The sequence below is a fragment of the Euprymna scolopes genome, chromosome 31 (assembly GCF_053919585.1).
Source record: "Euprymna scolopes isolate OS-2025 chromosome 31, ASM5391958v1, whole genome shotgun sequence".
NCBI lineage: Eukaryota > Metazoa > Mollusca > Cephalopoda > Sepiida > Sepiolidae > Euprymna > Euprymna scolopes.
Window position 1 is genome coordinate 67913601 of NC_136512.1, and position 25669 is coordinate 67939269.

At 34.2% G+C, this 25669-nt stretch overlaps 1 protein-coding gene and 1 long non-coding RNA gene across 3 annotated transcripts in view; one reads left to right on the forward strand and one right to left on the reverse strand.

The window, feature by feature from the left end:
- Positions 1-25669, forward strand: part of LOC145255799 (uncharacterized) — a 208110-nt gene that overhangs the window by 114429 nt on the left and 68012 nt on the right. The gene's annotated exons all lie outside the window — the stretch shown is intronic.
- The window catches only part of LOC145255796 (tubulin alpha-1B chain-like), a 40037-nt gene continuing 37520 nt past the window's right edge, over positions 23153-25669 (reverse strand). Inside the window, exon 4 of the mRNA XM_080114480.1 lies at positions 23153-24433. Coding sequence (XP_079970606.1) covers positions 23304-24433 — 1130 coding nt within the window. The 3' untranslated portion in view covers positions 23153-23303. The remainder of the gene's footprint in view (positions 24434-25669) is intronic.

Below are 25669 nucleotides of genomic sequence, written 5' to 3' on the forward strand. Positions count from 1 at the left end.
ACCTTACAACCAGCAGTTTTATTCCAAAATTCATAATGATCGATTAGTGAGGAGTGAATTCTATACTAGGAATATATAAACCTCTGCACATAATTGGCAAAAAAATATCAAGGACATTGCCAAGGTTGCTACAAAGAAGGTGGGCTCTCTCTACCATGCTAGAAAATTACTCACACCTGAGAGTACCCTATACTTCTACAAAGCCACCATTTCCTCATGTAGGGAGTATTGATACCACATCTTGGCTGGTGCATGAACCACTAGTCTCTCTCTATTAGAAAGGCTCCAAAGAAAGAGTCTCTAATCCCCTAGGACCTGCACTATCAACCAGACTCCAACCCCTCTCTCATATCCACAATGTTGCATCCCTGTGCTTGTTTCACAAGTATTTTAATGGAATGTGCTCTGATGAAGTCGTAGCAATTTTGCCACCTTGACCGAAATACTCTCAACTGACCCAACAAGCAGCAAAAATACCGTATATATTTGTATATAAGTCGATCTTATGTATAAGTCATTGTGCATTTTAAGACCAAAAATCGTGTCATTTTAGGTATTACCTGTGTATAAGTCGCCTGTAGATTCTAGACAAGTTAAATAGTCCGTCTCATGGCTCTTTCTTGCACAGATAATTTCCTTCTTTTTTTTTTTTTTTTTTTTTTGTAAGACATATTATAATTTGTTTCTCGGCATCCACAAGTAATAATACATGAATATACTGTAATAATGTGAACGCATGCGTTAAGTGCCCTTAAATATATTTGTCATTAAACTGTTAATAAATAATAAATATTAAATAATGTGAATCCCACGTGACCAACGCACCGTTCCGAGATTTAAAAACTACCATAAAAACAACAAACGGACTTCTACTTGCTGATTCTCTGTTCCAACAATAACATTGGCAAAAAACAAAAAAGAAAGACATACTGAAGATGAAGCTTTGCTTTGAAATATATTTATGAATTTTAATATAAATTTCAAACAAAATTAATGTCTGTTTATTTTGTAATAATGCGTTGTTTTGGCTTCAAACGTATATAATACATATTTTATTTTATTAAATAATGTCATTATAGAATTTTAAATAGTGAACTTATGAGAGTACTACATATCATGAACACTACATTTTCTAACCTTTTAAAAAACTGTCATATCATCACCAAATACATCATATCGAACTTGGGCCTATAACCACATCTAGAGAGTGAACTTTGCGAGAGCTATTCTAATTATTATTAAGCCTCCCATTGAAAAACCGTGCATGTGCTTACATGCTGGCAAACACACTGCAGTAGGGTTCGGAAGGAGTGCGATTAATTACTAGGATTACCGGTATATACAGAGTGCACAAACAAAATGGCGCTTTCTATGTTATGATCAAGTGCCGAGTCAGACCCCACCCCCACCCCACCAAAAAAAAAAAATAACCTTAAAATCGTCTCCCAGAAATTCGACTTATACATAAGTATATATGATAAATGTTTGTAAAACAAGAACGGGAGTGCAACACTGCGACAGTGATACAGGAGCTGGAGCTTGGTAGACAGTGCGGGATCTAATTAGGTTTTGCTGTCTTTCTTTTTCCTTCTAGATACAAAATGTGTAATAAGATAAAATGAAAATGCTAACATAATTTGATATTTCTGCAGTTTACCGACTGTACTGAAATAATAATTTTGTTATTTGGAAACCCATTTTTAACATGGGCAGGTGGTATGGGAGTTTTTTTTTTCTTCTTCTTTTTTTTTTCTTTTTTTAACTATTCTGCACTTTTACCTAACAATTTAATAAACAAAAGATACTATAAAAATTAAATTTAACTTAAAAATTCTATCTAAAAAAAAAAAAAAATAGCACAGTCTGTAAACTGCACAAGTACATATGACTTGTTTAATAGCATTATCCTTTGTTTATATGTTCAATTTTCCTGTCTCATCTTCTATTTCTTACTCTCTGGGTGACTTCCACATTTAAAAAATTTTTTTTACTATTAATGTTTGAAATCATAATGTAATAAATAGAATAAAGTAATTTGGAAGCATTTAAATCATCGAACGGAAAGTCATTTAAACTGGATTTTAAATCCTTCGCAAACTCTTATATATTAAAAGATCCAAAGTTTTTAAAGCTATTTCCATCAATTTTATAAATAAATATTCAAACATTACCTTAACAAAACATTAGTTACTGTATTATAACAATTTAGTTCAATAATTGGTACCTGTGTAGTTTACGAACTGTGCCGAAAAAATAACATTATTTAGGAAGCCATTCTTAGCATAGGGAGGAGGAGCTTTGTTAATGACACTCTATTTTTGCCTAACAATTTAATGCCCAAAAAATACCGTAAGAATCGAATTTAACTTGAAACTCCTATCTAAAAAAAAGTAGCATGATCTGTAAACTGCACAAGTGCCTAGGATTTGTTTGATAGCATCGTTCTTTGTTTATGTGTTGGATTTTTCTCTCATCTTCTACTTCTTCCACAATGACAGTCAGCACCAAAACGAACGACACATGTGTATCTGCCTAATTTAGAAACCAAAACTGCCTATAATCAGAAATTCACTATGTTTTGTGTCCCAAAGGCCTAAGCTTATGCAAATGCGTATGAGCCTCGCTTTCAATCCAGTCACACACGTGCAGTGCCATTTCTGCATTAGCCAGTATGAGATTTGCTTCATGACGCATTGTCTGCATTCCGTCTGATCCCTGATCACAGCATAGATAAGGTCACCTTGATAATCTCCAATGCATGCTTCAGCACAAGAGTTGTTCTGAGATTTCTCCATTTCATGTCGTCTATCAGTCAGGCGGTTTGGTATAATCTTTCTTTTTTAATTTTTTTTTTTTTTTACAAAGGAATCACCACTTATCAAGGCCCAGAGGCCACTCATGGATAAGGGTAAAAGAGTGTGCAGTAGTCAAAAGGATAATACCATAGTAATTGTTAGAAGTTTAAACTTTGTAAATTGGATTACTGTAAAGAGAATGGCTCATCAAGAACTTGTTTACATTGGACTTGAAGACGACCATATTGTAGTCAACTGGAAAGCATGCAAACGGAGGACAGTTCCACAGGTGTGCAGTTCATGAAATCCACATTTAGGTCTAGGCACAGGTAAAGAGTGTGAGAAACTATTGATAGTGTTTTCAGTTAGATAAGTGTTTCTCGTGAATGTTTGGCGAGTGGGGACCATAGATTGGAGCGGAGACGAGCACTTGCCATAAAAATAACGATAAAGCAGAGACAGGTTCGCAATGTCTCTTCTGTGAGAAAGAGGTTGCAGGGAAGAGAAAGGGCATCCCCCATTAGGCTACAAAGTCTATTTTGGACTCTGTCAAGGCAGGATGAGTCTTTCTAGCAGCTCCTGCCAAGATGGGGCAACAATTCTCCATCCTTGGACATACCTGGCTTTTATATAGGTAGAGAATTGCATCAGCAGTGAGATATCTACTGGATCGATAGAAGGATCCCACAATTTTTCCAGCGACCTTGGCAATGGATTTGATGTACATGTTCTATTTCAAATCAGGAGTAAAGGTCAAGTCCAGAAGCTTGTCAGAACATGGAACCTACCCAAGACGAGAGCCATTCATTTCAATTGATGCCAGATGGGGATCAGAGTGTTGATGAAGTAAAGATGGTCATTTACGGCCTTTGATGTGCTGCTATAGATGGTAGTGTCATCAGCATAAATGTCTATGAATGATCTAAGGATGTGATTTGGAAGATCATTAATGTAGATCAGGAAAAGAGTTGGATTCAGAATGGACCCCTGAGCATTAATACTATGAGCTTCTGATTTCTGCCCACCAACCACTATTCTTATGAGCCTATCAGAGAGAAATGATTTAATAATTGAAAATACACTTCCAGCTATACCTTAGTTGAAGATTTTGTGAAGTAAACCTTTATGCCATACTCTATCAAAGGTCTTTGATATGTCAAGAGCAATTGCCCTAAAAAGGAAGCCTCCGTCAAGATATTTGCTAATCCTATGAGATATAACTGTAAGCACATCTGCTGTAGATCTAGTAGAACGGAAACCATATTGCATGTAACTAAGAAGGTTATTTTTGCTGAGGTGGTTGATTACTTCTCTATTTAACACAGATTCAAGTAAATTACTCATGACGCACAGGCGACTTATTGGTCTGTACTGAGAGGGAAATGAATGATCGCCTAAATTCTTAAATACAGAGCATACTGATGAGATTTTCCAGGGTGTTGGGAGCAATTTTCCTTAAGACAACGCTTAAACAGCTTTGCAAGTATGGGAGCTAGTTCTGGTTGAAGCTTTTTCAGCACTATAATTAGAATGCCGTCAAAGCCAGTTGCTTTACTGGAATCAAGAATTTTGATTAGCTTCGCAACATCATGCACAGATATTTGTATGTTGCATAGCGTGTTTTCTGATACAGGAGGAAATACGGGGGATTGCCAGCCTTGGTTACATAGGATAGAATTAACTGCAAAGTTTTTGGCAAAGAGTTTGGCTTTGTCTGATGCTGACGGGATTACCTCAGGTCCATTGATAATAGTTGGGATAGAGCACACGCCTCTGTTCAGGAAGTCTCATCATCTTCTCTGCCAGACGGGATGGCATTTGTCTGAGATCACACGTCTTTCACATGGTGCAGAACACCATTCACAATAGTACCTTGCTGGCTGATCACCTCTGTTACTGTTCCTCCTTGGAACTTGGATGTGCATTGGTAATAAAGTGGCTTGACCCATACAGGTACTGGTTGGTTTTTATTTTACTCGGGGTGAGAATTGTGTTCACATCTCGCCTACCATATCTCTGTTTTCTGGACGTTTTGACAAGATTGGCATCTGTAACATCGGATGGTTGGCTTATTGCGCTATCTTAGTCATTGATACTGGCAGTACTTAGCCAGACGATTGGGCCAAGAGCAGTTAAAACATTGCAGCAAGTTGTCTGCAGGCTTGGGTAAAGGCACTTTTTCTGTGACTGATCAGTTAACAGTGGGAGCAACCTGTTGATTGTTCACAACGCCCCTTGCTCGGCTGAGCATACTTTCATCTGGATGTGGTCAATGTCAGCAGATGCACACAACAACTCCTGGATATGGGCAGGCAGTCCGGCCATGAATGTATACTTCAATATCTGACTCAGGACTTCTCTGAACAGGCTGGAGAGTTTGCAAATCAGGTCACTCTTTCCAACCAGTCTACAATAAACGTTATTCTGTTATATTCTGGTATGAGTTTTAGGTTGGACCTTTCCTCAGTCACAATGCCGAAATAGCTTGTGTTGGATTTTTCTGTTTTGTTGTCTTCTAAGAACAGGGGTCAATAACTCGTCTCTGATGCTAATATGTAACTGTCATACAGAAGTGCCAATACTTTTGTTTGAACTAATACTGCACAAGCACTTGGTCTTTTATTTGTTTTTGTACTTTTAAAGTAGAAAAGTTGAACATTTACCAAAGACAAGAAAATTTATTTTTCTATCAACCTACATAATTTTAATCTTCTGAAGGTGTTTTGATTTTTTTTTTTTTTTTCAGAATTTGTTTCGGAATCTTGAAGTTTGTAATTAAAAAAATGGCCAAACACATGCAACAATGAGCTTCGAGATACTGTAACCTGTCTTGAAATAAAGAAAAGCTTTAAAAAAATTTCAGTTAAGTTAAAAATATACAGATCGGTTGAAAATTAAATTTTTATGTATTTGGTGACGGTTTTATTTGCAATTATTTTTATTTTTGATTTCCTTTTTGTTAACTATACAACGTAAAAGCTGCTGCAGAGGCCAGTCGTGGATGATCAGTTTTACAATTAAGAAAGGAAACAAAACAGGCAACAATTAATAGCAATGGCAAAGAAGAGATGACAGAATGACAGATACAGATGAACAGTGAAAAATATAGGGATTGTATTTATTGCACTAAAGGTACAAAAAGAAATAAGAGATAAAAATCAACAGGATATGTTTAATGACTTCTCTGGAATCTAGACTGCAGGAGGAGGTTGGATTGACAGGAACGGCATTATTGAAACCTTGGCAACATGAGAGACTATGGACCGTGTTATAAAAAGGGATGCACAGACTGCCGCTTGCACTTTCTTTTGGCCTCAGCAGACGACATATCTTGCTCCCTAAATCTCTCCTTCCTATCCAGGTCTGACCTTGTTAAACATGCCACACATCATGCGTGCGCTTATAAAGACACTTTACATCGTATGTAAGATTTCTCTTCTTTACTTTTTTGTTTCATTTTATTTTAGTCAAAATTCTCAGAAATCAAAGGGTCTCCTCTCCTTCTTGGGGATAACACATTTCTATATTAAGTCCATTGATATTCGAATATTTCCGTAAAGTTCTCCTTTACATCTCAAACACTGAGTTAATAAAAAAGTTGAGAACATTATTTCCTTCTCCCCAATTGACCATTTAAATATATTATGGTATACCTTTCTTGTGGTATCTTGGTCTTACTGGATTAAAGCATAAGAATTCATCTAGTTTGGTGGAGTATCCATCTTCGTGTTGTTACTTGAGGTAACATCACTTGGAGAAGATGTGCCATTCCTTGTAAAAACCAGTGTTGGCTAGCCATACTGAGGAGATCTTATTTAGGCCACAAATATTATACACTTTGGAATATTTAGTCAGGGTTTACTTGTAGGAAAAAGTGTCCTCATGCCAGGTTGTCCTGACAAACCACTGTACAGAAGAACCTTAGATATGCAAGAATGGTGTCTAGTAGGTATTCAAGTTCTCTCCAGTAGTAATTCAAGTTTTAGTACATGCATACACATCGTTCTACTCAGACTTTGTCTTACAGATTTCCGTGGACACAATTTTATAGTGAACAGCTCACGTGCGTTTCATGCAAATACTCTGTTCAGCATGTAAACTTTTCCTCTCTACATACACACGCACACACATGCACGTACACATACACCATTTACCAAATCTCTTTGTACATATTCTCATGAACACAATTTCGTAGCCAACCCAACGGGGTTTGTGAATAAAAAATATTGTCTCCGAGTTGTTTCATTTTCCAAATGGCATGCTTGTAATTTGAGCTTATATAAATATACTAGCGGGTGTACCTGGCGTGCCCGGGTATTTGGAGGTGTGTGTTGAGCAAAAAAAAAAAAAGTGGTAGTAGGCAGGCAGGCTCGAACCCGTGATGAACCTGAAGGCGGAAAAGAAAGTGAAAGAAAACATGACATCTTACCGTTACGCTACAAGGCCATAGGAATTGAAAAGCGTTCAAATTTAGCAATGTCAATCAAAAAGTTGACTTGCTATGTGAATGAGTTAACACAGGTGAATAAATGAACATTAGCTAAAAAGCCAATTCAACTTTCCATCGTCTCATTTATTTGTTTCTCCATGATGTTGGGGGAAACCAAGCTCCCCAGAAAAAGGGGGAACTGTCAAATTAATAGCAATTGTCTGATATGAAGGGTTTTCCCCACATTGATCAAAGCTAATTGCCTTCAAGACGTGCTGGCCACAAAGGCCAGCGAATCACTTTGTTTTGATTCAGTTTCACTTTACCCAAGCCTGCAGACAACTTGCTGCATTGTTTTAACTGCTCTTGGCCCAATCGTCTGGCTAAGTACTGCCAGTATCAATGACTAAGATAGCGCAATAAGCCAACCATCCGATGTTACAGACGCCAATCTTGTCAAAACGTCCAGAAAACAGAGATATGGTAGGCGAGATGTGAACACAATTCTCACCCCGAGTAAAATAAAAATCAACCAGTACCTGTATGGGTCAAGCCACTTTATTACCAATGCACATCCAAGTTCCAAGGAGGAACAGTAACAGAGGTGATCAGCCAGCAAGGTGCTATTGTGAATGGTGTCCTGCACCATGTGAAAGACGTGTGATCTCAGACAAATGCCATACCGTTTGGCAGAGAAAATGATGAGACTTTCGTGTGTTCTATCTCAACTATTATCAATGGACCTGAGGTAATCTCATCAGCAGTTAAGCAGAACAAAAAGCAAACTTAACCCTGTTTGAATATAAACAAAATGATGTTAAACTTAAAAAAAAAAAAAACAGCAGTTTTAAAAATGGAGGAAACAAATCATTTGTAGGTGTAAAAGAAAAAAAATAGGGGGGTTGGTGGCAGGTAGGCTCGAACCCAATAGGTTGCCAAAATACACTTGTGCTACCGCAGCGGAAGCAATGTAAGATTCTAAATTTAGCGCAGTTAACTATTCCTGAAACACAGTTTTCAAGTGCGTGTTTAATGAGATCAAATCTGCACTTAATTTTACTGCAGGATAGTTGTTTTGAGTTTAATTTTTTTTACCCAACTTTGTTTGATTTTGCTTTTTGATTTTGCTCCCCCGTTTATTACAGGAGTGTCCAAATGAAAGCAATTGTCTGATATGATGGTGAAAACCAACATGGACCAAACGTCCATCACTTTCTGGACGTTGTTCCTAGCCGAGAACAGCTAATTACTTTCACATCAGTTTTGCTTTTATATGAAAAAGACGAATCAGCACGGGAGGGGCTGAAATAGCAAGAATTGTGTAAAACTCGATGTAAATAAATCTAGCCGCGACGCGCGTTCGCAATTCATACATACTATGATCTACACGGTATATAAGAAGTTCTAAGCGATAGTAAACCCCCGGGATCCCAGCAAAAAAAGCCTTTCTTAGACATCTAAAACTTCTCGTGCGCGTTTTGCCTTTTATATATATAGAAGATGGGGTGTAAACTGACAAGCATCCCACACATTATCATGCCTCCAAAATAACTAAAATCAAGAACTGACAACAGCCATCTTGAATTGTTACTTATTCAAAAGTCTAATATGAAAAAAATTCTTATATTGAAATTAAAAAAAAAAACACTTTCAGGAGATTAAAACTAGTGTCAGGATGATTAATCGGAATTAGAAGAATTAGAACTTTTTGAAGTATCGGAATCGAAATCAGTATTAGAATCGGGGAAAACTGTTCTTATTTTCCGATGCCGAAAACAGTTTTTTAAAATTCGTTTTTTCTTTTTTTTTGTCTTTGTTTAAAACTTAATTTTCCATTGCTGGTATTAATGATAAAATGATAAATATTTATTGATTTTAAACTACCAGTAAAGCTAAAATCTTTAGATGGACATACAAATGTATTTTTTTTTTACATTTCCAAAAATATATGCACTTATTACATGGGTTTTTACGGTAATCTAAAAATAAAAAAATAAAAACACTAAATAGTTAGAGATTTTTAAAGAATCGGAATCGGTAATTGTATTGGAATCGGGAATTTGGAACAGAATCAGAATGTAGTCAACACTTTCAAACCAAGTCATTGTATTGAGATGGTGAACAAAGCCAGGTGATGTTGATGATCCAAGGGAGATAACTCATTTATGACCTTACTCGTGAGGGCATTGATCACCTAATGGTACATGTAGAGGAAGTCTGTTTTTATGTGCGTAACAACCTTGGCCTTCCACATGAGCGTAACGTTGCCTTTTTCAGCACGGCATCCAACCCTGCAACATTTATATGCTGGGTGGCTTTTGTCAGTCGCAAGTAGCATGTGTCCTCAATAATGACTCCATTTGTGTTAAGCATCATTCTCACAAGATGGCATCTAGCTCTATCACATTAACACGTTGAATGTTCTTTGTCGCATGCAACCAGCACGTGTTCTCATTAATAGTTCTATCAGTGTCAAGTGCTCAAGTGCCATTCCCACAGCACACAAACCAACATCCATCGACACAATCGGTTATTCTTTTTGGACAGGATCTAACTGCTGTACCCGAGCAAGTGTGTCTGTTATCATACACACCAGAGAAGCATCACTGATATTATCACCTCTGTCCTGCATGATAGTAGTAGCATGACATTTGATGAAACCTCAGTGGCGAAAGTACATACTACATCATGGAGCCATTGCTGAAGAATTCATGTCTGTCTAGTTCTGGTTTAAACTTATTAGTAGTGATGAGACGGTTCCAATATTTTTCCTGATTCCAATACAATTACCAATTCCGATTCTTTATAAATCCCTAAATATTTAACTATAGAGTCGTTATTCCCCCCCCCCCCGATTACCATAAAAACTCATGTTAAATGTACAGATAGGTTCTTAAACATGAAAACAAACTTGTGGGGAACGATCCATAGATTTCTAGTTTTACTGGTCATTTAAATTCAATAAATATTTATTTTTTGTTTACATTATTACTAACAGTTGGAGAATTTTGTTTTAAACAAAATCAAATAAAAAAAAAGACATTTAAAAGAATCGTTTTTGGTATCGGAAAATAAGTGCAAATTTTTCTGATTCCAATACTCCCAAAAGTTCCGATTTTTCCGATTCCCGATTCTGATTAATTTAATAACACTACTAATTAGTGCTACATCAACTTGAAAGATATATTTTTTACAACTGAGTTTAGCATGTCCAGCTGCTGCCTTATGAGTGGCTTACTCATCAGTTCGATGTTCAGCCAAGATGTCAACCTCTGTCCCATCAACGAAATGTTGCATCCCTCTGCCTGTTTTACAAGTATTTTAATGGTGGATGCTCTGATTAACTACAAGCCCCTGTACCCCCTCAATGTAAATTCCCCCGACAAACCTGACAAGCAACAAAATTCCACCCCTACACGGTAGATATTCCTACATATAAGAAAGACTTCTACTCTAATAGTTTCTTTCCCAGAACTGCTAAACTTTGGAATTCCCTTCTGGGTCTTTGCTTCCCTGACTGAACTGACATGCAGAAGTTCAAGTGTAATGTGAACAGACATCTTGTTGCTCAACTCCCTACATAGTATCCCTGCAACTTATGTTCCTGATAATAGTCCCCTACATCAAAGTGGCACTGTGTCTTGTTTGCGGTGAAAATGTAATAATAAAAAAAAAAAAGACTTTCCTGTGAGGGCATTGGTCACCCAGTGGTATACATAAAGTGAATTTGCTTTTATGTGTAAAACCTTGACCTTCCACTTAAGTGTGATATTTTATTCTGCCACATCGATATGTGGACTGACACTTGTCAACCGCAAATAGCATGCATCCTCTATGATGACTCCATCGGTGTTAAGAGCCACTCCTACAACTAGCGAGTTTATATTTTCCTGCAAACATTTAGTTCTAATAATAAAAAGCTATAATTCTTAAGAAAAGTTTTCTTTTTTTCCTGTAGCAAATGGTTGCTTGACATGCAAAACATCTGATATGCTTTGAAGCCAGTTAGTTTTTATCGTCATTGTCACACCTTTAAAGTCCTATTAAAAAAAACATGATAAAAGAAAATAAAATAAAACAAAAAATGAAATTAAAGACTCCTGGGCAACGCTAGGGAGATACCGTTAGTGTGTGCGTATGTGTGTGTGTGTGTGTGTGTGTGTGTGTGTGTCTCTCTCTCTCCCTCTCTCTCTCTCTCTCTCTCTCTCTCTCTCTCTCTCTATATATATATATATATATATATATATATATATATATATGATGAAAATAATGGAAATAGTATTCCGACAAAATAGACAAATAAAAAGGAACAAACCGTATTATGTGTTCATCAACGTTTCGTCTTTAACGCTTTAACTTTAAGACATTAATTGCTGCCGACTCTCACAAGAACAGGAGAAATTTTTTGCTTAAATGTGTGCAAGAAAAAATTATACCAGAGGAAGTCTCGAAATAAAGACGAAACGTTGATGAACACATAATACGGTTTGTTCCTTTTTATTTCTCTCTCTCTCTCTCTCTCTCTCTCTCTATATATATATATATATATATATATATATATATATATATATATATATATATATGTATATATATATTATTATATTATTACGAAAATATATTTATGGCAATTAAGCTACACAAAGGTTTACATGTTAAATTCTCAGGAAAATATACATTTAGGTTCCAGATAGAAAAAGCTTAACACTCTTGTGATATAATAAAGTTATATATAACTTTTATAACTCATCTATAATTTAATATATATATATCTATAATTTAATATATCTCTTCTCTATATAAATAAAGTGAACTCATTTTTTCGCGTCTGATTTTGACCTTAATAGGATTAAAAATCAAGATATTTCATGCAAATATAATATGCACAAACGGCAGAACAATATCTGAGGTGTGTTATAGGCTTATTATTTCTCAAATTCCTCGATAATCTTAGATTTCTATACTTTTTCTGCTGAGAAGTCACGGCCAAAATCGGTTAAGATCAATGGAAGTGGCAAAATATTTTCTCTCTAATAAATTCCTCCTCCCCCTGCCACCACTTAACACCGTTTGGGGATCGTTCACAAGGAACAGTTGAGAAGAGAACACCGGTTTGGCTTCATAGTTCTTTCATGTGAAGTTATTTAAAATCACTAAACTAAGCTGCAGTGCTCTGTGGCGTAGTGGTTAGCGTGCTGGACAATTCACATTATATTTTTACGTTCGCGCCGACCTACCGTAGTCGTTTTTTTTTTTTTTTTTCTCCTAAACAACTGGAATGGACTTTTCTTGGTGGCCGAACTGTTAACGTTGCAGATGTTTTTTTTTTTTTTTTTTTCACACTTTATTTTCCTACTTTTACTCATGACTCCGGGTTTGATCCTTCCTACTTACCTACCATAACATTTTTTAAAACTCCCCCCCCATCCCGGAAACAAACACTCGGGCAACGCCGGGTACCCCCGCTAGTACATATATATATAAGGCGCTTACTTGAAGATGTCAAGCTAGCTAGGGCTCTGACCAAAATATATCTGCAAATGTGTAGCCAAATAATGTTTGTATAAATGAACATTTTATATTTTATATATTATATATATATAAGATTTGTTGTTAGCATTTTTTAGTGATATTAACAACTTTGAAACACTGTTATTTAATTTTTTTTCACTACCTTAGCGGGTTTTTTTAAGAGCTATAAGCTCTTATTGTTATTCATATATATAAATAGATTGCCCTTATTTTTTATGGGACATATTTATTTATTTATTTTTTATTATTAAATTTTATTTTACATACATAAAAGTATATCTATGTATAAACCTATACTTTTATGCACGTAAAATAATATATATATATACGCAGGTTATCATATGATTAGATCACTCTGACAGACGTTAAAAAACATTTAAAAAATAAATGTTTAAATTCAACAGCATTTCTCACAGTTAACAGTAGCTGAATAGACTGGGTCCTGGCTAATGAAGCCAGGGACGCTTGGTTCGGATCTATCGACTGGTGTTAATCGTGACATCCTGCACTGATGATTCACAAAAGGATGAAACACTAGTGTCTGTAGGTATTTAATAATTATTATAGTAAATAATCATACACACACACACACACACACACACACACACACATATGTGTATATATACTAGTTCTTAAGCAAATTTTAGTTTATATATGGAGTGACGAACTTGTTGCAAGAATTAATTACATCCTACTCCTGTAACAAGAATATTAGATCTACAAAAGTGAAATTAGATAAGAATGGTCACCTACCTTAAACAGAGGGGACTGACATTAAATATTCTTAAATAACACACCATCAAAGAAAACGTACAGTTGTGTATAACTTTAAAATATTTTATTCTGTATAGAAATGCTAGGACAGTTAGATCGAGTTATCTGCCCTTAGACCTAACTGCTAATGACTGACTTCAGCAAAAACAAATAGGACGGAGCTAGGTAAGCAGTCTTAGTACTGTATCCGAGTATGTCAATTTCTTTCTTTTACTAACTTCTACTACTTTATAAAAAATGGAGATAAATGGAGTTTTCAGATAAAAAATAATGGTTCCTACTGAATTTTTGGCAATTCTAATAAATTACAATAGTAGCTTTCAAATTATGCAGTCGAAATTACCTGAATATTACTGAATTTAAAAAAAAAAAACATTTGTGTTAGCAGATGAAAAATTGCGTCCACCTTGTTTAAATGGAAACAGAACTCTCCTGTGTTTTATGATCATTTTTCTTTAATAAATAATTTTCTACCTTATCGATTTCATAATTTTTTGGATATAATCATCTTAAAAATACGAGGAATACATAGATACCATTGTTTTCATGTGAAATTCATTTTTACGATTTCCGAAATTTCTATTACTATTGGAACTAAATTTCGGAAATCGTAAACGCCATGTATTTTTTTTTATTGGCAAAAAAACAAAAACAAAGAAAACATTAAAATTATGCTTTTAAGCAAAAGTACTTTGCTTTAACTGTTTATTTCTACTTTTGTGGATTATAAAAAAATAATTATCACTTAGTTTAAAAATGTTAATTTCTTTAAATTTATAAAACAAGCAGTTGGGCAGTAAGATGTTTGTTCACATTACATTTAAGTGTCTGAATGCTTGTATGGTTGAGTTAAAAGGGAACAGGGAAGGAATTCCAAAGGTAAGCAGTCCAAGAAAAGAAGTTATCAGAGTGGAAAATTTTCTGGCATCTACAGTGAAGAGGTGGAATTTGGCTGCTAGTCAGTTAGGTTGGGAGTAGTTATATTGGAGGAAGATGACAAATGCAGTGAGTACACCAGAGCACATCCCATGGGAAGTACCTGTAAAACATGCTCTGATGATGCAAGAAGGTCTGGAGCTTGCCAGACAGTACAGAACTTATTAGACTAGAAATTTATTTTTGCATTCTAAGAAGTTTTCTAGCCTAGTAGAGGGAATCTACCTTCTTTGCAGCAGACTTGGCAATATCTTTACATAAAATAAACACGTATTAGATACGTTTGAAGGCAAAATGCATTATTACAAAATAAACAGATATTTATTTTGTTTGAAATTTATATTGAAATTTATAAATAAATTTTGAAGATACAATTCATCATCAGTATGTCTTTCTTTCCTTTTTTTTTTTTTGCCATGCTGTTGTTGGAGCATAGAATCAGTATTCTCAAATAGCTTACTTTGTAATGTTAGTCATGTTTTTATGTAATTTTCTTCTAGAGCAATACTTAACACACGTTAGCTAATATTATTGGGTAAATGTGCATTTCAGGTGTGTAAATTATTAACCTTAAAAATGGTATTTTTAATAGTTTTAATAGTATTTTTATTCATTTTTGTTGATCATGATGGTGAAGCTTTTTATGATTTTTTAAAGTCTTTGAGTCTAATGTATTTTACAAAAAAACAATACAGCTTTTTATGGGTCTAAAAATTAAAAAATGGCAAAATATAGTTTTTTATGAGTTTATATGTTTAAAAATTAACAAAATAATTGTTATCAAGGTTTAATTCAATATATTAAGTGTTGTACATTGAGTCTAATAATAAATTATAAATAATAATGATGAAACTTTATATGGTTTTATTTGTCTTTGGGTCTAATAATGTACTTTACCAAGAAACATAACTTTCTTTCGTTTTATGTAGGTCAAATAATTTACACACCTGAAATGTACATTTACCTATTATTGTAATAAAACCACTGAAATCAGGCATTGGGACATGTCTTCTTCAACATTACGCAGGGGCAGATAACTCTAACTATTTCCTCACTGATCAACCCAACTAGTAGTAAATTCCTACCCATTCACTGTATATGCTGTAAATCTTTTTACTCTAATAGTTTTTCCTTGGACTGTTTGCCTTTGGAATTCACTTTTTGTTCTGTTTCCCCGATTGTATCAACATACAGAAATTTAAATGTAATATGATCAAGAATCTGGCCGTCCCTCCCCCTTCCCAAATCTGACTCTTATCACAGTAGTCTTTAAGCTTGAGTGGCAATATGCTTTGGTTTGGAGGCGGATATAAGAAAAATGAATAAATTTCATGTAATATTTAAATTGAAAATAATGTTTAAAAGGAAAAACCATAACAAAACTTTACATGAGTGAGATTAATGGTACTTTTTTTAGTTTAATCACAACATGAAAAAAAAAAAAAAAAAAATTGTCGTATGTACTCGTTATGGAAAAAAGTTATAATTAGGTTATGACTCTCGAGCATATATATGACAACGTTAGATACAGTTAATTTATTAAGAGTCACATCACTTTATATAAAAACATAAGATATTAACTGATATATATTCGAGAGTCAAAATAATGACAAGAATATTCTGTTGTCATAGCCCTAGTTATTATACAAGTCACTTGATTTGATCAAATAGGTTTTTTTTTGGGGTTTTTTTTTACAGATGAAAATCAAACTTTGATGAGATCGATCGTGTCACGGCCATCTTGTTTATTTCATAGATGAGGAGGGGGCACTAGGGGAGATAACTCCAATCACTACTTTAAATTATTTTGAAATGTGGGCAGAAAAAATACCTAGATAAATATTTTTTTGTTTTTTTTCGCTTATTTTACAGATTTTCTCTGTCCTTTTTTTTTTAATCCCTTTTTCATTTTGCCCTTTGTTACTCACTTTTTCGTTTAAAGGTACCCCCTCCTCGTTCACGAAATAAGCAAGATTACCACAAAACGATCAGTCTTATTAAAATTTGATTTTCCTCCGTAAGAAAAAAAAAATACTTGATTAAATTTTTTTAATGAAAACTTTATTCCATAATGAATACGTAAATTTTTTTTTTTTTTTAAATATTTTCATTTTTTAATGTCTTGATTAAACTAAACAAGTACCAGATTAATTTCTAAAATATTTATTTGATACTAATCCCCCTCTAAACTTTACGAAAGAAGTATGAAGTATATTGCAACTACTATTTACAAGTATAACAAAACGTTTTATATTCTCAGTCTTATGAATTATTTTTGGAATAATAATGAAAATCAAAAATTAAATTTCAACTAAAACTTGCAACTAAAACTAATGTAATCTACTTACTTGTCATGTCGAAAATAGTAACATATCCAAAAATTACGAAAAATGATAAAATAGAAAATTAATTATTAATGAATTTCTTTCGAAATTGAAAGTTATACTTAAATAAGATTCCAAACTATGAGTTATTTCCGTTATTTCAATTACATTACAAAATAATAATGTCGCATTGTTTGATCATGAAAGTAAATGTTTTATGTAATTTAATAATACGTTACTAATTTTGACATGACATATTAAGTAGATAACACTATTTGAAATTCAATTTTTTTATATTATTTGGAACATGCACCAATAATTCTTTATTTCAACTGAAAAAAAAAAAAGTGTTTTCTGATTGTTTAATATTTTTCTAATATTTTAATGGACAGATTGAAGGACGCCATTTTGATGAATACTCAACAAGGGAAAATAACTGTATTCCCTCAGCCACAAAGTTGACAGTCTACTAAACCACTGTTGAGATGACTTGCTTTCTGTCAGCTGACATCTATAGGTCCTGTGTTCTGTTCATTTCTAGGATGTACATTCTGCCAGGATTTTGCCTTCTCACCTTTTGAAAAGGGTGCTTGAGGCACTCTTACCGGGGTATGCTGATGGAGTGGTCTGGGCATTTTTTGTAGGTCAGTGTACTCTTCCAACCTTGTGTCACATCTTCCTGGCATGGGAAGGAAATAAACAAAACTTATTAATAATTATACGTTTTATAACTTGGTTCAATTAATAATTTGATAGTCAAAGAATATAAATTAAATTTCAAAATACTATTTCTATTAAATAAAAAAACATCAAAGAGAAACTTAACTAAATTCATTATCAGGCAGTTAGTTCTCTTTCATAGGTACAGTTGCATTTTAGGTGGCAGATTCTTGTAAATGTCCACTCAGCTTAATTACAAGCTGACAGAAACCATTGGAATATATGCCAAGCGCTGATTCCAGTTGATCAGCCAATGAAAAAGCGATAACAAACACGGTTAGCCAATAAGAAGTAAAATAGATGACTTTGGAAGAAAAAAAGTTGTTTTTTTACTTTTAATCAGTTATAATAATGGAGTACACGATAATGAATTTAACCCAGCTTAGATAATTGTTACAGACACTGAAGAAAGTCCTAAAATATTGTCCAGAAAATAAATTCAGAATTGAAGTGTAGGATATGTGGCAGGAAGTGCAACGTAAAAAAAAAACAAAACAAAAAAAAACAACTTCTGTTATTGATGGTTTCGCTTGAAGGTGCATAAACCCTAACTCCAAATCACCCCACCCCCCAATATCAACGCATAAGATGCGAAAACCCCCCCAATGTTTCTACTTATTTACACAGAAAATAAAACAATATTTATTCATGAAGCTTATGGTGGGTTTGTTATATTTTATGGCTGTTGATATTTGCAACCGGCTGCACTTATTTGAAAATAATATTTGCAGTCGAAGAGAACGTGAATTGCCCTAATGTAAAATTACTTGAATATTAAAATAAATATATATTTGCCGATGACACCACTCTCTATAACAGGCATGAGGGGAAAACAAATGAACACATATCTAAAGAAACACCAGAAACACTAGAGGATGACCTCCAATTTGTAGTGGAATGGGGACATTCAGTGCTGCCAAGACTGTTTCCTTCAATAACTACAAGAAACCTTCTCTACCACCAATAGCAATGGCCAAGAACACATTGCCTGAAAGTACTTCTTTTAAACTCCTCGGCCTAACCTTTACAGGGAACATGAACTGGAATATATACATTGAGAGCATTGCCAAGGCTGCCCCAAAGAAAGTAGGCTCCCTCTACCGTGCTAGAAAATTACTTACGCCTGAAAGTATCCTGTACCTCTATAAGGCCACCATTCGCCCATGTATGTAGTATTGTTGTCACATTTGGGCTGGTGCATCTGCTACTTGTCTCTCACTCCTATATAGGGTTCAAAAGAGAGTCGCCAACCTGATAGGTCCTAGACTGTCATCTAGGCTTCAGCCTCTGTCCCATCGATGAAATGTTGCATCCCTCTGCCTGTTCTACAAATACTTTAATGGTGAATGCTCTGACGAACTGCAAGTACTTGTACCTCCTCGACGTGACTACCCCCAACAAGCAACTAAGTCCCAACCCTTTACAGTAGAGATCCCTGGGTGTAAGAAAGACTTTTACTCCTATAGTTTCTTCCCCAGAACTGCAAGTCTTTGGAACTCCCTTCCGGGATTCTGCTTTCTCAACTGTACTGATATGCAGAAGTTCAAGTGTAATGTGAACAAACATCTTTCTACTCATCTCCCTTCATAATGCCCCCGATAGTAGCCCCTACTTCAAAGTGGCAGTGCCTTGTTTGGGGTGAAAATCTATATATCTATAAAAGTGAACATGTCTGTGTGTGTGTCTGTGTACTTTTCCCTACGCAATAACTCTGTCAATTTTTAGTCCACAGACTCGAAATTAGATATACAGGGTACTGAGATTTGGGAAAATCAATGTGATCAGTTTTTAGCCAGAAATTTGGCGATTAAGGGATCAAAGTTCAACGATTTGACCTTTGAGAACTCTACCAAAACTCCTCCGACAATTTTAGGTCTACGCACTTGAAATTTTAGATATGGACATGGATCTAACTTAATAACTTGATTTGAGCCCAAAACAATAAATTTTAAGGGGTCAAAGTTAAAAAAAATTGTCCTCTGCGGTCTCTTCCAAATTACTCAGACAATTTCTGGTCTAAATATTTGAAATTTTACATAAAGGGTATTCAGAGATAGGGCAAGCTTTTTCATCAGTTTGGGTCGAAAATTTTTAGTTACGAATATATAAATGTATGTATGTATGTATGTCTGTTTGCATGTCTGCCTTACTTTCAATAGAGGCGACGGATTTTACCAAGATCAGTATCGTTTTAAAGTTCGACCTTTCATACGACAAATATCGAAAAATTGGCTAAAAACATTAATATCTTCCCCTTCAACTAGGCATTTTCTAGGGGGGGGGGGGTAACTTTTTCGCCGATATTTTTTGAAGTTATCCTCTCTAGATTGTCTAGCCTTAATTTTAAAAAAATGTCGCTTCCAGTTTGGCAGTGGTCGTAATAGTATAAACATTAGGTTTTACCAAGGCCACCGAGAGTAAGAAGGCTTGTTAACTGAAAAATGTCTGCAGGCAATGTAGGAAAGATTGCCATTTGAAAAAGAGCAATAAACATTTTTAAAAAAGAAAAAGGAACAGTTCGATTACTACTTAAACTGAGCTTTATTCAATATAAAATATAAACATTATCTATGTAAAATTAAGTATTTTTAAAGCAATATACAATTTAATACTGATAAAACTGAATTATGAATTTAGGAGACAAACAATTAAAGAAACATTAAACAAATATTTTTTGGCCTTCGGAACAAGATCAGTGTAGTATCTGTTTTGATGCTACACTTTATCTTTTCTGTCTTCGGTTGGTGGAGGAGAAATCTTTCATGACTGAGATTAGTTTTGTTCCTATCCAGAGTACCCCTTATTGGGAAGCTGGATTTTCTCCACAAGATTATATGTTGAAATATTTAAATAACTATTACTTTAAATACAGAAATTATATTTAAAGTTTTGGTTTTCTGTTCTATGTCCATTTTTTCCCCATGTTTTTCATCAAAATGTGTAGCGTATTAGTTGTCTCACAAGCCATCATCAGTGATTGCTCACTGGTAGTAATCTGTGGTGTTCCCTGGAGACCAAGTGACAAGTCTCCCCAGATTTCCAGTGTTCTCCACCTTTTGACCACTTGTGCAGATGATTGCATGTTATCGCAACAGCCGTTGTCACTGATTTCTCGTTGGCATCGCCCATTGGTGTTTCCTGGGGTTTGGGTGACAAAATGCCTCCCCAAGGTACCAGATTTGAACTGCACACTTTCAGTGGAAATTTGGTCAGTACTCTCTCACCTCAGTCTTTCCATCCTCCCTGACCCTTCACAACTAGTTGGTGTGGTGTGGCAGGCACCAGTCAATGTCATCTACACCAGGGTTTTTTTATTATTATTACTATTATGATAATAATAAGGGTGCTTGTGCTGTGTATGCACGTGTATTTTAAATATTATTTTCAAGTTGAATTAAATTTTAGGTTTGTATTACTGTACACAGATTCGAAAAAGTTGTCAAAAAACAAATATATCAAATAAATGTTATCAAAAGTAAGATAAGTTATTTTTCGTTAGAAAGGAAGACATACTAAAAGTTGGGGAAAAAGAACAAAGATAGAATTCCAAAGGCAAGCAGTTTGAGGAAAAGAGTAAAAAAAAAAATTTTTCAGCATATATGAGTTGAGTTACGAATCTCATACTTTGAGACAAGATACGAATATTTCTCTAAAAATGTATCGAGATTCATAAAGATAACTTCCCGATGTCAGAAAGTTTGGATAAAGCAGCTAGTCTACTTGAAGACTTGACTTTGACTCTTATTTTTGTGTTTGTTTAATAGTTTACAATTGTAAATATCAATAAAAAATGTTATTTGACTTTGAGTTACTCTTCTCACGAGATGGCATTGGTCCAGTTTGGTCGGCCATTCAGAAGCATAGGCGACCAAGTGGGACCGTACTGGTGTCAGGTGAAAACCTAGCCTCAGATGTGAAAATCTTCAGATTACCAAACTGGACTTCCGGTTTTAGTTTTAAATAAATTTGTACAATATTTAAGAAAAATAAAAACATGTTCAAAAGTTTTCCATATTTTCTTTCATGTCAATTTGACAATTTATTTAAAATTAAAAGTCTGATCTGGTAAACGGAACATTTTCACCAGACATTGGTATGGTCGCACTTAGGGTCAACTTAGTTTCAAAACCATTATCTTAAAACCTTAAAATGAATACAATATTTAAATGTTAAGGTTTTGACGGGATTTTACAGCTAAAAAACACTGTCAACATATCTTTCTCATAATTGTAAGTAGTTGATATTTTCTATTAGTTTTATGCATTCACAGCTTAAAGTGGTTGAATTTTAAATCCGTCGACAGATCAAACGGTTTGGAGCACTAAATGTTTAGTTTCGATTCTAGCTGATGACATCCAAGTCATAACTTGTGGAAAAAAAAAAGTGCTATATATTAAATTAATCCGACTCTGCATAAATTAAAATATCTTACGACTGCTAGTTTACAATTTAAATCAGATTGTCTTCATCCAATTTAACTTGATAGGTAACAAAATTAAAGATAAAGCGAAATTATTTACCCAGATAACATGTAAAAGATAAAGACGATAGTCTCGTTGGCACATTTTTTTTAACAGCGTTTAATCTATTACCCACACAGCCTAATTGGTTAAAAACCTTGATTGCCTTTTGGGCGGTCCGATTTTTATCCTGGCTTGAGGCAGTTGCCTGTTTAACCGCACTGAAAGTAAATCCATATTTCACGAATTTCACTACTCTAACATTCTTTAATCAAGTATTAATAAACATTTCCCTAACTAGTTAAGCAGTTTAGTAAAAGTTTTGTTTAACATTGAATAAACCCTATTTCCGCTAGTAATTTTATTTTAAAATACCCAAATCTAATAATATTCACTTTTAAATAAATTAATATTTAAATGAAATTTAATTTTTATTTTGCTTATAATTATATCAGGATTATTAATGTTTTTGACACTACATTATATATTATACATACCCTCATTAAACTTAACTGTTCAATTTGCGGCCATTAAATTTGCCAGAATTCAATATTAATCAGATCAAATTTATCTCATAAAGGCTCAATTGATATTTAGGTAAAAATGTAACATCTGCTTTAGACAGACATTCTGTTTCATAAGCTGAACATTGCAAAACAGTAAAACGATTGTGAACAATAACTAAAAAGGTTATTACTAGAAAACTAAGCAGACTCAACTTAAAGAATTTGAAATAATCTTATGTATATTACATAACATAAGATTATTTCTGTAAAACCCGTTAAATCTGACAGCAAAGTCAGTCTGCTATAATCAATGTTAAATAGTTTTGCATTTATACAAAACTGCTTAAAAAAAAAACAAAAAAAAAAACACCTTATCCAGTCTTACCATATCTATGCTAACTTAAGATTTAAGTAGGATGTATCAAAAAAATTGGATGAAGTTATAGCTGATATGACATACTTTTAATTAAAATTAAATGTCTTAAACTTGATGTAAACAGGAAAATGGAGGATGAGGTATATTAAAAAAGTAATTTTGTTGAATTGTTTTAAATTCAACAAATTAAGTTTTACTTTGTAGAAGTTTAATTTTGTGGCAAAAACTGGATAAGCACTTTCTAAATGGAATGAAAGCAGTTTGTTTTCCAGTAGATAATAAAAATAAAAACAAAGAAATATAAACAATTAATATTTTATTTAATACAAAAAAAAAATATTTAAGTTCTTTTTATTAGCCTTTCCCTGTTCAGAAATGTTAAGAAAACAGAAGAAAGATGTTCATTTTTTTTTTTTTTTTTTTTTTTTTTTAACATCTATTAATATTCTATATCTTAATATTCTTCACCTTCCTCTTCATCCTCTGCCTCAACAGAATCGATTCCAACTTCTTCATAATCTTTCTCCAACGCAGCCAAATCTTCTCGGGCTTCGGAAAACTCACCCTCCTCCATACCTTCACCCACATACCAATGGACGAACGCACGTTTCGCATACATCAGATCAAACTTATGATCCAACCTTGCCCACGCTTCAGCAATGGCTGTCGTGTTGCTCAACATGCAGACGGCACGTTGAACTTTGGCTAAGTCACCCCCAGGGACGACTGTGGGGGGTTGGTAATTGATGCCAACCTTGAAGCCAGTAGGGCACCAGTCAACGAACTGGATGCTGCGTTTCGTCTTGATGGCTGCAATGGCCGCGTTGACATCTTTCGGGACAACGTCTCCGCGATACAACATGCAGCAAGCCATGTATTTGCCGTGGCGGGGATCGCATTTGACCATCTGATTGGATGGCTCAAAGCACGCATTGGTCACTTCGGCCACAGTCAGCTGTTCGTGGTAGGCCTTCTCCGCTGAGATAATTGGAGAATATGTGGCCAGCGGGAAATGGATGCGAGGGTAGGGTACCAAGTTAGTCTGGAACTCTGTCAAATCAACATTAAGGGCTCCGTCAAAACGAAGGGAGGCCGTGATGGAACTTACAACCTGTGCGATGAGGCGATTCAAGTTGGTGTATGACGGACGTTCGATGTCCAAATTTCTGCGGCAAATATCATAGATGGCTTCGTTGTCAACCATGAAAGCACAGTCGGAATGTTCGAGTGTCGTGTGTGTAGTAAGGATAGAGTTGTAGGGTTCAACAACAGCTGTGGCCACTTGGGGAGCGGGATAGATGGAGAATTCAAGTTTAGATTTTTTGCCATAGTCAACACTAAGTCGTTCCATGAGGAGAGATGTGAAACCGGAGCCAGTGCCACCACCAAAACTGTGGAAAATAAGGAAACCTTGCAGTCCAGTACATTGGTCAGCGAGTTTTCGGATTCTGTCCAAGACCAGATCCACAATTTCCTTGCCGATTGTGTAGTGACCCCTGGCATAGTTGTTAGCAGCATCTTCTTTGCCGGTGATCAGCTGCTCAGGGTGGAAAAGTTGTCTGTATGTACCAGTACGGACCTCATCTGGAAAACAAAAATAGGTTTTTTTTTTTTTTTTTTAGAAATACAAGATTTTTGGCCCTCTTGCACTTTAAGGAAACAAAAAAGTACGAGGAATAAAATGGGACAAGTAGTATTACACCGGTTGAAAGAATGCCATTTGATTGGATAGTGAAATACGAATGTAATACAAAAAATGTTTTTCAGTTAAATATTCAAGTAAAAATTCGATTGCCTATTTATAGTGAACTAAAAATGTTTTAAAAAAATTGTTTTCTAATTGTCAATTTCAAAATGACGTCAATATTTCGCTTTCCAATCAAATGGCATTCTTTCAACCGGTGTTCTTCCTCTTGTTTCCATTAAGTGCAAGAGAGTCGTATTTTTGTAAATAATTATTGCAAATTTCCTTAAATATTCTACAATACCGCATAAGTTATGACAAAATGAAGTTTTGTCTAAAACGTTCAGTTTAGACAATGTTGAAATACCAGAGTTACAAAAAAAAAAAAAAAACTTTTTACTAGGTACGGGCAAAATAAGGAACCTAGTTTTGAAAGCCTATTTATAATTTTGCTAAGATAATAAAAAAATAAAATAAAAATGAATTAGCCCTCAAAACGCAAGTAATTTACAAAAAATTCGCCAAAAACGCAAACTAAAAAGTGTAAACACAATAAGGAATAAGGATGCCTGATAGTAAAAGTAGGTAGGGGTGTCAGATTTCTCCCCCCTCCCAGACGTGCATCCATGCATTCCTATTTTGATTTTTCAATTATTTTTATGTTCCTGTTTTTAAATTATTGTTAGATTATATAAAAAGTATGTTACACTGAAAGTTTCACGTTCTTGCGAGCAAGGAAATTAAAATCTGGCATAAAAATTATGCGAAATCTATAATTAAAAAAATTTTTTTTTTTGCTATAATTTTGTGAAAATATTAAATAAACAAGGCTTAATTCCATGGTAATATCGGTAGTTCGTCATTTTTCTTAGAGGTATAGAATTTATTAATACGGACTTTAGGGGCTTTTTTTCGTAATGTTCTGTAAAAAATTTACAAATTACGATGAGATATATATATATATATATATATATATATATATATATATATATGCAAAATATAATTGCAGTTTTATTTTTTAATTTATTTACTACCAAAAATTATAACTTCAGTAAAGGTTTTTTTTTTAATAAATACATTTTCACTCAGATGTAAATAAAAATATTCCGATCATTTGATAAATACTGTAAATTTTA